The sequence below is a fragment of the Tenrec ecaudatus genome, chromosome 10 (genome assembly GCF_050624435.1).
Source record: "Tenrec ecaudatus isolate mTenEca1 chromosome 10, mTenEca1.hap1, whole genome shotgun sequence".
NCBI lineage: Eukaryota > Metazoa > Chordata > Mammalia > Afrosoricida > Tenrecidae > Tenrec > Tenrec ecaudatus.
The window spans coordinates 80287959-80304329 of NC_134539.1; the positions used below are offsets into that span (position 1 = coordinate 80287959).

At 41.6% G+C, this 16371-nt stretch overlaps 1 protein-coding gene across 1 annotated transcript in view; it reads right to left on the bottom strand.

Annotated features, from left to right (window-relative positions):
* Positions 1-591: 591 nt before the first annotated feature.
* Positions 592-16371, bottom strand: part of ZBTB34 (zinc finger and BTB domain containing 34) — a 38749-nt gene continuing 22969 nt past the window's right edge. The window contains exon 2 of the mRNA XM_075560768.1: positions 592-7055. Within this exon, the coding sequence (XP_075416883.1) occupies positions 5531-7045 (1515 nt within the window). The 5' untranslated portion in view covers positions 7046-7055 and the 3' untranslated portion in view covers positions 592-5530. The remainder of the gene's footprint in view (positions 7056-16371) is intronic.

Consider the following 16371-nt stretch of genomic DNA (forward strand, 5'->3'; position numbering starts at 1 on the left):
ATATTTCTTGTATGGCCACCCAAAGGAGCAGACACTGGTAAAGTGAAAAGTGTTCTGAAGGGCAGAGGGACAGGACAGTAAGTCTGTTCTAGGGAACTCTGACCTACAAGGATTGTGCAGGGCAGGGCTCCTTGAGGAAGGCAGGTCGACACCCAAAATTGAAGCATGAGGTGTTCACTGGCTAGAGGGAGGAGGTAGTATAGAGGAACCAGATGTCACTCCGAGTTCTGAGGTTCAGTGACAAGATGCTTTTGGGGGTGGGCGGGGAGCATTTTTTGAGAGGATGTCAAGTGTCAGCAGCCGTAATTTGCTCTGCAGAAGGCTGGGTGCCAACCAGGGTCCCTCGTAATCCAGGCTGCATCACACATCTGCTTCTTTCTCCTCTTCCCAGCACAATGGTGGCACAAAAGCTTCTTAGGAAATCTTAACCTTTCAGAAACAGTGATTAGACACTGAGATGTGGCAGATGTGGGTGAGGGCCAATGAGACACAGGGAGGCCAGTATGTGTGTGAGGGGTGGGGGTGGGGGAGATACAGAAGGAGAAGACAGCATATTTGCTCTAGCAGCATTTTTATTTACAAACAGCAATTTCCATTTACTTTATTTATACCATAAAAAAGCCATTTACAAGCAAGAAACAAAGATTCATCAGAACGAAATTAAGCAGCACTGAAATATTCATGTCACGAATCTAAAACAAAATGAATACAAGAGTAAAATATCATTTGAATAAATAGTTTAAAAGTCATGCTATAAAATAATCCTTAATGGCAAGTTACTAGTCGATATAGCATCCGCTTAGCTAGCTTCATTTACTTCATATGGTGATGAAGTGTGGAGTTGTGAGGTTACCAGTTTATATTGCAAGATAATGACACTGTGTTAAGTCATTCAAATTGCTCAACCATTTATAACGGAAAAAAAATGTTAGCCCTAGTAATGAAAATGGTGAGAGATGGTTTTCACATTAGGAAAATGGTCATTCTCAAACAAACCAGGTAAGTTTACCTCTTACAATAGCCAGGGCAGCAACCAAAGGCTTGAGCAGCAAGTCCAAAGGTTGAATTCACAGCATACTTGTCACTGAGGGGCAGCAAGAGGTCTGTTGACTGGATCGGCTACAAGGTGCACCAAGTGAGGCTTACTCCAGGATTCGATCAAGAACTACAATTGCCCTGTCTGTGCCCAGACGTCAGGGAGGAAAGCAGAGAAAACTTGCTTTCTCTTCTGGGCAGAGAAGTCAAGTGCTGGGCAGAAAACAGTGGGAATACTCTGGCACTTACTTAAAAAGATGTGTGTGACATGTGACAACCATTACAAATTTGGAACAATGTGAATGACTTGTCTGAACCTGTATTATTAGTTCAGTTGCACTGAGTATTATGAAATCTATGACTTATGAACTAGACAGTTTCATATAAAGAATTTACACAATTCCCCAATACTTTCATATATAAAATTTAATAAATAACCCTGACCAGTCTAGAAGCACCATTCAAGGGGCGTGTGCCCTTGGAAAATAGTTTAGGTGTTGCATATTTGAGTCCCTTTCAGTGGGGGCTTCACAGGAAACCATTACAGAGTTTAACGAGGATGACGACAACATTAAAAAAAATTACAGTAATAGAAAAAGGTGTTAAAATAAAATGCACTGATTTTTTTAGAGTAAAGCTCATTCACATGGATGGTTTTCCTCCCAGCCCTTGCTTTGTGTTCCTGCAAGTTCTCCCTAAACTCTAGCTATGAACCAAAATAACAACAAAACCACACACAAAAATATGCAGGACTATGGTCTGGGCTATGGGATAAAGAAAGACTTGGTTATGACTGTTATTATTAGAAAGACATCTACTCATGCTCTGGAAGATTATTAAAAAAAAACACAACAACAACGAAGTATCCACTTAGTTCCTACAGTATTCTGCTCAACAGTGAACCGACAGTATCCTTTCTGTTTTCAGTTTAAAAAAAAGAGAGAACTAATGGCAGAGCCAATTGGGAGGCTTTCCACTGACAAATTAACTTGTCATCAGATACTATATTTACAAATATAATTTCTAAATGTATTTACAGCTGTAGAAATTAAAAGATAGGGGACTGATTAGAATAAAAGTAACTTGTTTAAAACCACAAATGTTAGTAAAAGTATAAAATTCTTTGTTTTCACAGTTTGTAATAACAAGTTAAGCAACTATAGAAAAGGACGCTGTCACTGTTTTCACATTGTCTACGTATTGAAAAAGGTAGCTCAAGAAGAGACTCAATTATGAACAAGCCCATACGGATTCAGGATATATTTTACTGTAAAAGATTTCTTCACATATCACTTTGTCTTCACAGATTTCTGCATTGGTTATCATGGAAACATCTAGCCTAAACCTGTACAGAAATAGGGACTTTTGCTTTAGAAAAAAAAAAAGAGTTGTTCTAAGGAGTTACACAGCGTACTTCGTCTGTGGAGACAGGAAGTGAACTTCGGGGAGAGAATGTTTCTGTTCTGTGGTCCTGGCACATCCTTGTGTGACAAGGCACAATTAATTGCTACTGCCCGGTCTGAATGGAGTTAATCTTCCACAGCCACGCACACTGGGAAGCATGACAGTGGGAATGCTCAGAGAGGCTACATAGCTCTGTGCTGGTCTGCGCACTGCCTCCCTCGAAGCCCTGCGGAACTTTACAGTACTGTGTTATGGCTTGAGAATTCATTCTTAACACTGCAAGCAGTGGAAAGGGTAAAGTGTTAGCAACATGAATGGGAGCAAGTAAAACTTGCACAAATGCGGAATCATGATTATTAGAGAGAAACTCAATCAATTTTCTGCCTCTTTAACAGTCCCATTACAATGTTTGAACCTGAACTGTACAATCAAAGCAATGTTTATTTTTGTCAGAGACAATTTTGGATAAGTCACTCTTTGGTAAACTCAAACCAGTTAAACAAATTTACAAATACAAAGAACTTTAGGTATAAGGTTAAGACTGACAAAATGACAAGAACAGGACATTCTAGGTGCTTGCCCCAAGTGCCCTCCCCTCCTCACTTGTCTCACATATCGCAGAAAGCTCTGGAGACCTCTCAGAAGGCCCCAAGCCTGAGTGAAAAGGAGGTTCCTTCCCTGAGCCTGACCTTTCATGTCCGTGATTTGGGCATTTCTTGTCACAATTGAATTTGTATCAAAACACATTTTTTTTTGCATTTAATTCTTTAAAAAAAAAATCAAAACCAGACTTTTTCGTGTAAGAAAAAAAGAATTCACAAACATTTACCTGAAACCCCAGAACATATTTAAGTGGGTAAACACTTGGGGTCCAGCCTTCCCTTGAGGCACGTGGCTTTAACAGGAGTTGAACAAGTGCTTCAGGGAGAGAACAAACCCCTTACTTAGGCAGTTTGACGAGGAAAAAGGCATACTATATACCCGGTTTAGCAAGAGCTGCTCCTCAGGAGCAGCGGGAGTTTAAAGAGTGTAATCTGAACGTAGTAACACTGACGTGTAGTGCAGCAGTTCACACGTGAGCAGATCCTATGTGTGAAAGAGAAGCTACTGCACAGCTACCACCCCCGGGGTCTACTACACACAAAGGGCTTTGATATTTTTTTTCTCAAAATAACACCCTCCCAACCTCAAAAGATAAAAATTAAAAAGATCCACAATTATTTGTATTTTTAAGAGCCAAAAAAGCATGGGAAACCGGCAAACGACTGTTTTTGTACTCCTTTAATGCAAGTCATAACCTAAGAGGTTGGTCTCTCACTTGTTTTTCTTTCCCAGGTTCTGCTGTTCTCCTGAGGAGAACCACTGGTTGTGAGTTTTCAGAGCCAATGTTCTCAGGCTGAAGATCTGGAGCACTGACATTCCCACAGCAGCCTAAAGCACAAACTCATAACCAAATGACTCACAAATGTACTTTTCGTCAGAGGACACAGTACCAACGCAGCCTGGGAAAGCCCGCTTTGTAGACTAGAAACACACGGAAGCAAACTATAGAACCAAGGAGTCGCGAAAGCACTGCTAAAGCACTGTCCAGCTAGTACTTGGTTAAGTTTTTGTACAATAATACGTTTGCCAGTACATGCTTTTGAGGTCTCTTTTCAAGCTATGAACTCAAGAAAGGAAAGAAATTATAATTCACTATTACTGTAGTATTTCACATTTTCTCTACTGTACTGATCTAAAAGATACTGAAACATAAAAATAGCACCACGTTAACAAAAAGAAAAACAAAATGGTGACACACACACCGATTTGGTGACACACAGAGTGTCTTAGAGGGCTTTTTAACTGTTGGTTTCTTTAAGCAGGAAACACTGAGAGAGTGGGAGAGCCGCTGAGGCTCTCATTAGCACACACAAGACTAAGATATATTGCTTGCAATTCCCATAGAGTATATCTTTACAAAAAGTACAAATTCCAAGTTACGCAGTTTCCCTGGGAACTGCATGTAGAAAAAGTTGCTGTGCACCTGAACTAGCTGTTTGAGAGAGGAAGGAAAAAGAACACAACACTGCTTGGAGAGTGTGGCAGCCACAGCTACAAACTCCTTTTCTGTAGTGCGAGGACTAGCTCGTGACAGAGAGTGACTTGCTGAAGTTACCTGGTATGTATGTTTCTACAGTACGGAATGAAGGTAGATTTGTAGGCCAGTAAAAACATGGAAAACCACTGCTCCTTTGGGTGGGGTTGGCTGCTATGACACTATGTAAAAAGGTCAGCACCACAGGTCATCCAGCTTCACCGACTGGACAACGAACAAAAATTCCAAACGGTTTCCAACTAGAGTAGAATATCGTTTATGGCATTTGGTTTATGTATTCGTTGTGAAGCAGAGCTATGAAGACTGTGATTTGCTTTGCTTGCTTTTGGACACGATGATTTATAAGATGTGAAAACCATTAACATTCTTTTGTAAGGGAAGTAAAGGGGTAACACCCTAACATATTACGTAGGGATCGGACAGAGTCAAAAACCCTGTTCACATTGTATTAAATTATATATTCCTCTTACATTCACCTCAACTAGAATAAAATCAAATTTGAGACTGTATATATACTATATATAATAATCACTTTATTATATATATATATAAATTGTCTAACTACCCCTTAAAAGTCATTTAAGTTAGAAAAGGTTACCCATTTGTATCGGCCTGACAGCATCCCAGGCTCTCTTGGTAATGCACGGTGCCAGCACACACAGAGAGAGTGCGCCTCTTGGCAGAGAATGGAGGGTCAACCACTTGGCATAGCTAAATCACTGGCAGATTTGGAACTAAAGAATTCAGCCAGCAAGGAATACTGTCAGCCTGTGTTTTCCCTGGATATGTTGCCCTTCATGCTTTGAGCTCCTTGGGGGAGGTAAAGTGGGGGAAGAGGACAAACACGATGAAGTGTTCCATTCAGAAACCTTAGAAAAATGCCAAGAGACCAAAGAGATTTCCAGATGGTTGAAAAAAACAAAGATTACAACAAAGCAAATCACAAGAATGCATTGGTTAATGTGCTTTGTTTGGGTGCACTTCTTTACCATCTTAATCAGGAGCATCAGACACTGTGTGGATTTCCATCCGGGAATCTAGGGCCATCTCAGAGGCCGATGCATCATTCTCCAGTTTCTGTTCCACATACACATCTGTTCCCTCGGGGGACTCAATGCGACTCCTGACTTCAGCTACACCAGGGTGGTTTTTCCGTAGGTGCTGGTTGAGGGTACCTTGGAATGGAAAGCACTTCCCACAAATCTCACAGCGGAATGGTTTGTCATCAGTATGGCCCCGGATGTGGTACTCCAGCTGGTCCTTCCGTGTGTACTTCTTCCCACAAAACTTGCACACAAAGGGGGTGATTCCCATATGGAGGCGCATGTGCCTGTCTAGGCTTCCTTTCTGGTTGAAAGACTTTCCACAGTAAATACAGATCAACCTCTCATTGTATGGGTACCAGTGCCCTCTTGCACTCCTCTCCCGGGGGCTGCTCTCATACCCGGGGTTATTCACCAGAGCTTCGCTGTCAGACCCCTGCACCAAACCCTGCAGGTCAGTGTGCAGATGGACGGACAGAGCCCGCTTCTGGCGGGCACGCCCTCCTCGGAAACAGCTCAGCATGGACCTAGATGGGCTGGAATTACTCAAACTTCCAAAAGCTTCTGAGACGCTGGCTGGCTGTGAGGCTGCTTGGGAGTAGGAATAACCGTGCTGCAGCACAGAGCCGTAAGAGCCCACGTTCACAGCCACCACTTGTTCCCCATCGACCATCTCGGTGTGGTAGCCATCGTCCCCTAGGGAGGAGCTGTCAGAGCAGCTAGGCCGGTCAGACTTTTCCATCTTCACTTTCACCTCCGTGATCTGGCTCTCCCTCACCAGCAGATCGCCTTGCTCGTGGTCCCCCTCTATCTGAATCTCATACTCGGACACGCTTCCGCTGCTCCCTCGGTCCGAATGCCCTTCCTCCTGTAAGCGGCCGCGCAGATTCTTGCTGGGCGTGGTCTCCATCCGCAGGTCACTGCTCGTGGTGGGCTGCCGCACCTGCGAGCAATATGGAGGGGAAATCTCCACGGGATTGGCAAAGAAGCTGCTGTCTTTAACTCCATTGCGGCTCTCTGGGTTCTCTTCGGCTCCGACAGTCACTGAGTCAACATCGCCCACACTGATTTTTGAATGGATGCTCTCTAGGATCTGAGTGCACTTGTCAATGACACACTGCATCTGAAGGAAGCTAGCTGCCGTCAGAAAACTGACAACATCCTTCAGCTGCAAGGACATTCTTCCAGTGTAACAAAACGAAAGCAACTGTTCAAAGACATTGGGATTTTTAATCACTGATATTGACAAGCCACTCATGGTACTTAATGCTGAATGGTCCCGGAAATACGGGGAGCTGGCGGCCAGGACTGCTTTGTGGGCTCGGAACGGCTGACCCTGAATGTGGACGATGATGTCACATAGTTTCCCTTGCAGGCGGAGTTCATTTAGCTGGCTCAGAACGGTGCTGCTGTACTCGGGCACGTCAAACTGAATAAAACTGCTGCTGTCCATTTCTACTGACATGAAGCGGAATCTGCAGAAAGAGAGGATTTGTACAAGTCACCATTAACGCCTCACTCATACAAGTGGCATAAATACAAGCATGCAGAAAACATTGTAGCTATCACCCCACAGGTCATCTGCCCAGGCGTTCTTCCTCTTGCTTATTATTATTGGTCTGCCATGTCGTGCTTAATTTACTTAAAGTCAAATTACCTAATGACCAAAATTAGTCCCTTCCCATATCTACCTAACATCACTGTAATCAAAATGAAAACAGTTAACACTAAGTAAAGCCATTATAGCACTGAGTGAAACTATGGTATCTTTTTTATGGGGGGGGGGGTGTCTCAGTGTCACCTACTTTTAGGAATATGATGTACTTAAAAAAAGTTTTTTTGGGATTCAGCAAGGGTAATGTAACCAAGAGAAATTACTGAAACCCAAATGCAGGCTGAGCATGATAGTGGGACAAGAGGAAAGTAAAAAGAAATAGAGGAAAGAACTAGGAGACAAAGGGTATTTATAGAGGCCTAAATACAGGCATGTACATATGTAAATATATTTGTATAGGATGGTGGGGAAATAGATCTACCTATATATATTTATAGGTTTAATATTAAGGCAGCAGATGGACATTGGATCTCCACTCAAGTATTACTCAATGCAAAAACACTTTGTTCTATTAAATTGCCATTCCATGATGCACACCTTCCCAACACAATCGCTGAAGACAAATGTGTGCATAAGCAAATGTGATGATAAAAGCTGATGGTGCCCAGCTATCAAAAGACATAGCGGTCTGGGGTCTTAAAGGCTTGAAGGTAAACCAAGCAGCCATCTAGCTCAGAAGCATCAAAGCCCACATGGAAGAAGCACACCAGCCTGTGTGACCATGCAGTGTAGAAGGGACAAGGTATCAGACATCAAAAAACAAAAATCAGATCAGTGGGTGCCCACCTTCCTGATATAGTCACTGAAGACAAATGTGTGCATAAGAAAATGTGATGCCCTCCCCCGAAATGAATTTGTTCCAAAGGACGACATTGACTCTGCAGCTCTGGGAGATGGACATATCTGATCAGAGCACACGGGAGCAGATGAAGGGGCAGGAGGAGAGAGTGGAACACAGCCTGGCCCACCAGGCCGTGAGGATGATGTTCCTGAGTAGAGCAGCCAGTTCACAGAGAGAACATGGCTAGCCCCACTATGAGAAATGATGCCACTCAGTGACTAAGGGCGATACAGGGGACAGCATCGGAGACACAGTATAGGAATTGCACCTGACCTGATCCCACCACACCGAGGCAAAGCACTGGGGGAGTGCAGCGGAACAACAAGGGAATGGAGTGGCAAGGTCCCCAGGGAATGCTGAAAGTGGACTTTGGGGCCAGGGTGTGGTGCCCCAACAGACTGGACTGGAAAACGCTCCTAAGGGCCAGCAAACAATCCTTGAACGAACTACAAACTTTTCTTTTGTGAAGTGTTTTGTTTTGTTCTTTGTCAGTGGTTTGTTTTTGTTGTTTTGTTGTCTGGTTGTATACTGTTGCTTTGTTTTCCTCTGTCTTGTTTTCGTGCATGTTAGTGTCTCCACAGGTCTGTCTGAATAGAACAGGCTGGATGAACTATCTGGAGGAAAAACAACGGGACCGACAGTTCCGGGGGGACTTGGGCTGGAGGGGTAGTGGGGGGGGGTAAGGAAGCAGTGTTAACAAACACAGGGACAAGGGAAAAACATGGGACCCAAAATGGTAGAGAGAGGGGAGTGGCAGGCCTGGTGGGAAATGATCAAGTGTAAGGTTGCGTAGAGAAGAGGTATACTCTAGCCCAGGTGGTGACGAAGCATGGTAGTAGGGCAGGAGGAAAGTCAAGGGAGATGGAGGAAAGAGCTAGGAGTCAAAGGGCATTTATGGAGGTCTAGACAAAGACATGTATATGCAAATATATACAGGAGGATGGGGAAATAGATCTATGTGTCTATATTTATAGGTTAAGTATTAAGGTGGCGGAAGGACCTTGGGCCTCTACTCAAACACTCCCTCAATGCATGAATACTTTCTTTTATTAAATTGGAACTCTATGATGCTCACTCTCCCGACACAACTGCTGAAGCCAAAGTGGGTGAACAAGTAAATGTGGTGAAGAAAGCTGATGGTGCCCGGCTATCAAAAGAGATAGTGACTGGGGTCTTAAAGGCTTGAAGATAAACAAGGGGCCATCTAGCTCAGAAGCAACAAAGTCCACATGGAAGAACACACCAGCCTGTGTGATCGAGTGGTCCCGAAGGGATCAGTTATCAGGCATCAAAGAACAAAATATCATATCATTGGCTGCACACCTCCATGATAGGATCGCTGAAGACAAATGGGTGCATAAGCAAATGTGGTGAAGAAAGCTGATGGTGCCCGGCTATCAAAAGAGATAGTGTCTGGGGTCTTAAAGGCTTGAGGTGAACAAGCCATTTAGCTCAGAAGCAAAGAAGCTCACATGGAAGAAGCACACCAGCCAGTGCAATCATGAGGTGCCAAAGGGACCAGGTATAAGGCATCATGCAAAAAAAAAAAAAGATATATGTGTGTATATGTATATATATATGTGTGTGTGTGTATATATATATATATATATATATATACACACATACCATATTGAATGAAGGGGGAAGTGCAGAGTGGAGACCCAAGGCCCAAGTGTCAGCCAATGGAGATCCCCTCATAGAGGGGTTTAGTAGAGGAGATGGGTCAACCAGGGTGTGAGGTAGTACTGATGAAGAACACAGCTTTCACCCAGATCCTGGATGCTTCCTCCCCCCAACTACCATGATCCGAATTCTACCTTGCAGGGCTGGATAGGTCAGAGGTTGTACACTGGTATATATGAGGGCTGGAGGCACAGGGAATCCAGGGTGGATGATACCTTCGGGACCAAGGGTGTGGGGGGCGGTGCTGGGAGAGTGGAGAGTGAGTGGGTTGGAAAGGGGGAACTGATTACAAGGATCCATATGTAACCTCCTCCCTGGAAGAGGGACGGCAGAGAAAGGGGGGAAGGGAGACTCCGGATAGGGCAAGATATGACAAAATAATGATGTATAAATTACCAAGGGCACATGAGGGAATGGGGAGCAGGGAGGGAGGGGAAAAAAAGAGGACCTGATGCAAAGGGCTTAAGTGGAGAGCAAATGCTTTGAGAATGATTGGGGCAGGGAATGTATGGATGTGCTTTATACAATTGATGTATGTATATGTATGGACTGTGATAAGAGTTGTATGAGCCCCTAATAAAATGATTTTCAAAAAAAGGCAAAAAAAATATGGTGAAGAAAGTTGATGGTGCCCAGCTATCAAAAGATATAGTGCCTGGGGTCTTAAAGGCTTGAAGATAAACAAGCACCATCAAGCTCAGAAGCAACAAAGTCCACATGGAAGAAGCACACCAGCCTGTGTGACCACGAGGTGTTGAAGGGATCAGGTATCAGGCATCAAAGAACAAAAAAAATCATATACTTGTAAATGAGGGGAGTGCAGAGTGGAGACCCAAAGCCCATCTGTAAGCAACTGAACACCCCCTTATGGAAGGGTTGCGGGGAGAAGAAGAGCCAGTTAGGTTGCAGGATAGCAACGATTAAACATACAACTTTCCTCTAGTTCCTAAATGCTTCCCGTTCCCCCTCCCTCCCCACTATCATGATCCCAATTCTACCTACAAATTTGGCTAGACCAAAGACTGTACATTGGTACAGAATGTACATTGGTACAGATAGGAACTGGAAACACAGGGAATCCAGGACAGATAACCCCTTCAGGACCAGTGGTGAGAGTAGTGATACCAGGAGGGTGGAGGGAAAGTAGAAAGGGGGAACCTATTATAAGGCTCTACATATAACCTCCTCCCTAGGGGATGAGCAACAGAATAGAGGGTGAAGGGAGATGTCAGATAGTGTAAGATATGAAAAAATAATAATAATTTATAAATTATCAAGGACTCAAGAGGGAGGGGGGAATGGAGAGGGAGGGGGGAAAATGAGCTGATACCAAGGGCTCAAGTAGAAAGCAAATGTTTTGAGAATGATGATGGCAACAAATGTACAAATGTGCTTGACGCAATGGATGGATGTATGGATTGTGATAAGAATTGTACAAGCCCCCAATAAAATGATTTTTAAAATTATACTTATCTAAAGGATGTGCTGCCTTAATTTTTTATTCTAATTTTAAGGATATATATATATATATATATCACATCACATTGGATATAACAAATGGAGCAAAATATTTTTTAGTATTATTATCTTGATTTCCATGATTCCCTTTTATTTTTTGCATACCTTTATGTCCTCTATGGGTTGGTAATTCATGGAGCCACGCTCAGTCCCTTCCAATGCAGTGTTACTTTTTCAGGCATGAAGTGCTCTACTTTCCACTGCTACTCAAGAGTTCTAGCCTACCCTGGTGAGTTTCCCTCCTGATTGCCCAGACTCCGAGCACTGAAGCACAAGAAACCACTCACATACATATAGAGTTCTCGGACCAAATCAACCAAAGTAGATCTTAGAATTATGTTTTCAAACCTAACCCTACACCCCATATTTTACTTGAATTAAAGTAAAAACATATAATTATTAAAGAAGAGAAAACCCATTTCAAAATTGCAGCAAGGATTTATGGGAGAAGTTTACTTATTCCTTCAACTTATTTGAGAATACATTAAAAACAAAAGTGGATAGAAAGGATAAGCCAAATAGTAAAATGAAAATTCTCAACTATTCTGTATGTTTAAGAATTTCATTAATGAAATGTTGGAGTCTTAAAAAATACATCAAAGAAAAGTCAGTGCCTCAAAAGTTTATCACTAAAATAAATTAAAGCATTCAAGAAGTTAAATTAAGCCAATGAAAGCAAGAAAACAATAAATACAGAAAACCAACACAGAGAATTTTTTTCAATTACAAGATGCAACTAAAACTATGACTCTTGTTTGAAAAGAACAAGTCCCAGTCAGTATGGTCTTTCACATCAGAACGTAGGCTAAAACATTTTAGTTGAAGAGGAGTGCCATTCCCTTATTTATCCTAGATTTGAAAGCTATACAAAATGGACATATTTTAGGGTCACATAAATTGGCAGAATTGAATAAAAAGAAGCAGAAGTGCCAAGGCACAAATGATTTTTAGACTGTTCTCATTGTTCTTAATGCATGTAAAGACAATTCAAGCATATGAGAAAATAACAAACAGCACAAAGAAGAAAACTGTCAACTTCACTAAGAAAATAGACACCTAAATCCCAGAATACTAGTGAATGTAATCAATCATGATAAAAATCACTGTTATGTCAAAAATGCATTTGGGAAAGTTAAATAACTTTTCAGATTCAGAGTAATGGGACACTACTCAATAAGTCCAGAATAGAACAATACTTTCATAAAATCAATTGCAAACCAATAGCAACATTATCTTTAAAAAGAAACATTGTTTGCATTTCCCAAAATGTATCTGTCAGAATACCCAACCAATCCTATTGTCATCGAGTCCTTTCCAACCCATAGAGAGCTCATAACAGAGTAGAGCCATCGCCTTACAGATAGCCTCATCTTTCTCCCAGGGAGCAGCTGAAGTGCTCGAACCACTAATGTTTTGGTTACTTTAAACTACTATGTCACCAGGGCTCCTAATATCCCTTTAAATACATTAAACTAATAACCCATCTGAAGAGTTCTGCAGAAAAGAAATAAGGCAACCATTTTCAAACTCAGGAAACTCATCTCTCATGGAACACATTAATGTTCAAAAGAATTTGCCTGAGCAAATTCTGGTAAACACTCTGATAAGCACATTAATAAAAGCATTCCTATTAACACAAGGGTCAATACATGGCTGTTTGTCATCACTCTTATTTAACACTGTTCTAAATTTCTAGCCAAAGTAATATGAGAAAACTAAAGCATATAGCAATTAGAAAAGAGAAGATACATGACTGTTGTATGCAGATGATACAAGATCACTTAAGAAATGTTAGAAATGGAATCTATTAAGTAAAAGATTTCAAAAACACTTTTATATTACATAAAACACGTTTTGAGCAGTTAAAACTTTGTCCGTTGTTCCCCCTCTGTTGCACGCTGGACCTTATCTGGTTTTCAACATTTTCTGCATTTTTTGTTATTGTTTATTCATACTAGGGTTTATCTCAAAGATGATGTCATTGGGAGCACCCTCTTGAAGTTGTGTTATGTTTTTCGGTATATGAAACCCAGAACTGATGAATCTATGGGGACCTCAAGTAGAATAAGGACTTCTTTTTTGGGGGGGGTTTACTGGGGGCGAGGAGGAGTAAAAGGGAGACAGTACCCAGGAGTCCAGGAAGGAAAAGAATGTCTGTGGTAGCAATTGTACAAACTGCTTGATACGTCTGAACTACGGAATGACATGATACAATGAGTGAAATGACATGACACTCATATGTATTAACTCCTAATTGACAATAAATTTTAAAAGAAGGAAAAAAAGTTGGATAGAGAGAAAAATCACTACCAACAAAAGCAACTTGGTGCAATGGATTATTTTTCCATGGCTTTTCTCACCATCGTCTCATAACATCTATCAAACGATTGGGTGGCTTTTCTCATAACGCCTATCAAATGAAGAGCCACTACATGGCATTGTGGCTCATCAAGGGGATCGATAGCTTGCTCATAATGCAAACAAGGTGCACAGCACTCTTTAGGAGTGAGGCAATGCAAGTAAGTTGCATGAAACCCTAGTGAGATGAGTCAGTTTGCCATCCAACTCAGCTTACAATGGACCATCTAAGAAGCATAAATTAAGCGTTGAACTCACTACCACAAAGGAGCCAGTAGCGGAGCAGGTCTTTCGGAGCCAGAATCCTTGTGCTGAGAATCTACTAGACCCAGGAGACAGAGATAGATAGAGAGATATCTGTAACACTGCAGATGGCACTAGATATTATAGTGTGCTTCAGGAGCATTTATTGATGGGGCAAGGCTTTAGTGGCAGAGTGGGTGACTCTAGACAAACATTGACAGAACTAGGTTTGCTAACCCACAGACTGAGAAGATGCTATTCTAATCCAAGAACTGTATATCTTGAGTCATTCCTGATCCCGAATTATAAACTGTTACTTCCCTAAATCAACACCATAATTGTGATATAACTCAATATGCATAATGCAACTCAATGCAATGTTTCCATAGATACCTGACAAATGGATTTTAAAATTAATCCTATTGGAAACTGACTGCTAGCAATTGTACATACAATGCTAGTTGACGTGACTGAGCTATGAAATGGTATATGTATTAAATTCCAACTAATAAAAAAAGTCATCCTAAACACTACTGCCCAATAAAAATATGTGAACCATTTGTGTAATTTAATGTTTTCTATGAGCTGCATATTAGAAAATAAAAACACATAAATTTTAATAATTTTTTGTTTAACTCAATGTACACATCTAAAGCATTTCAAAGGGTAATCAATATTTTAAAAGTTGTTCATGAAATACTTTACATTCTTTTTGAACTAAGTCTTCATTTGAAATCTGGTATATAATTCACACTTATAGAACCTCTCCATTTGGATTCACCACATCTCAAGGGCTTGAAAGCCACATGTGCTTGTTGTTAGCTGCCACTGAGTTGGTTCCCCAACTCGGGGCAACCTGGGTGTGAAAGCAGACTGCTTTAACGGGCTTCCAAGCAGATCACCAGGCCAGACTTTGGAGACAGGCAAGTGGGTTGGAATTGGCAACCTTACAGCTAGTGGTTGATGCTTCATTATTTGCCCCCCCAGCTGGCCAACAGAACACATGGCTAACAGGAACCATACTGAGTAGCAGGGATTTATGAGACTAATGCAGGTGAGATTTTAGAGAATTATAGTGGCAGTTATATACGTCACAATATATGACTAGGCTGTAATCTATTAAACACCTACATCCTGGGTTTCTTTCTTGGTGTCAGGAACTAAGGATCCAGGTGTATTATCATTTTTTCTATATAAGTCAAAAGAGTTATGAGATCTTTCAAAATGGAGGAGTGCTCAGAGAAGAGAACTTGAATGAAGGAGAGTGCAAGGAGACCTAACCAATTACTGAAATGACTAATGGTTAGCCAGATACACATGTGTGTCATGCTAGGCAGAGGGATGCTGCAAGGAAACTTTCCAGAGAGGGGATCACATGGACAAAGAGATAAAGAGCCGGAGTGCAGAAGGCTGTGTGGGAAGCAGTGTTGTCCAGCTGGAGAGAAGCACAAGGGAAGGAAGACGGAGGGTACATGGGGTTGGCGTGAGAAATAGAAATCAGCCTAGGATGGGCCTCATGGGCCAAAAAGGAAAAGTTATTTTAACAGAGCCTGCAGGAACAGTATGTATATTAATAAAGTTAGATCCTTCTTCACAGCACACCCCAAAATAACTTCCAATTAAGACACTAAGTGCATAAAGCCAAATACCAGAAGAACTCAAGATTTGACTGTACAAGTAAAAACTTCTATACATCTAAAAAACACCTGTCAACAACAAAAAAAGATGACAGATTAGGAAAAATACTACCACATATATGGTAGAGAAGTATAAAATGCTTTGAAATACTACTTAAAGCCAGGTAGAATTAATGAAAAACAAAGACCATGAACAAAGGGAAAATATCTAGAAACTTTAATAATAAAGAAAAAACCATAAAACATGATTTCTTCCCCCAAATTGGCGGAGACTTAAAAATGAGCTCAGCTGGCAGTGTGGGAAAGGAGGGTTCAGTTCTCATGCACTGCTGTTAGAAGGGCACAACCTTTCTGGTAGGCACTGAAACAAAAGCCCAAAGGGGTGTTTCTCTCAACTCAGCCAGCATATGTGCACAAGAACGGATTCTTCAACAGATTTCATTACAACAGCAAAACAATGAAAGCAATCACAATGTTCACCAGTAAGGGCATTGCTTAATGACAGTAGACCAATAGACTGAAATAGGAACCCTGGTGTTGCTGTTGGGTAAGCATTGGACTGCTAACCACAAGGTCGTGGTTCAAGTCTACCAGCTGCTCCACAGGAGAAAGATGAGGTTGTCTGGTACTGTAAAGATTTACAACATTAAAAAAACCTCTATAGGATCAAAATGAGTCAGACTGGCTTGATGACACTGGTTTTGGTATTTTTGTTTGCATGCTGAAATTAATGGAGATTGCTTAACCACAAGGCCAGTGATTCAAACTCACCAGTTGATCTTTGGCAGAAAGGGGAGGTTGTTGCCCCTGGAAGGTGTTCTAGTCTCAAAGGCCTATGTTGGGTCACTATTAGTTGGAATGCACTCAATGCCAAGTGAGTTTGGTTTGGGCTAGGA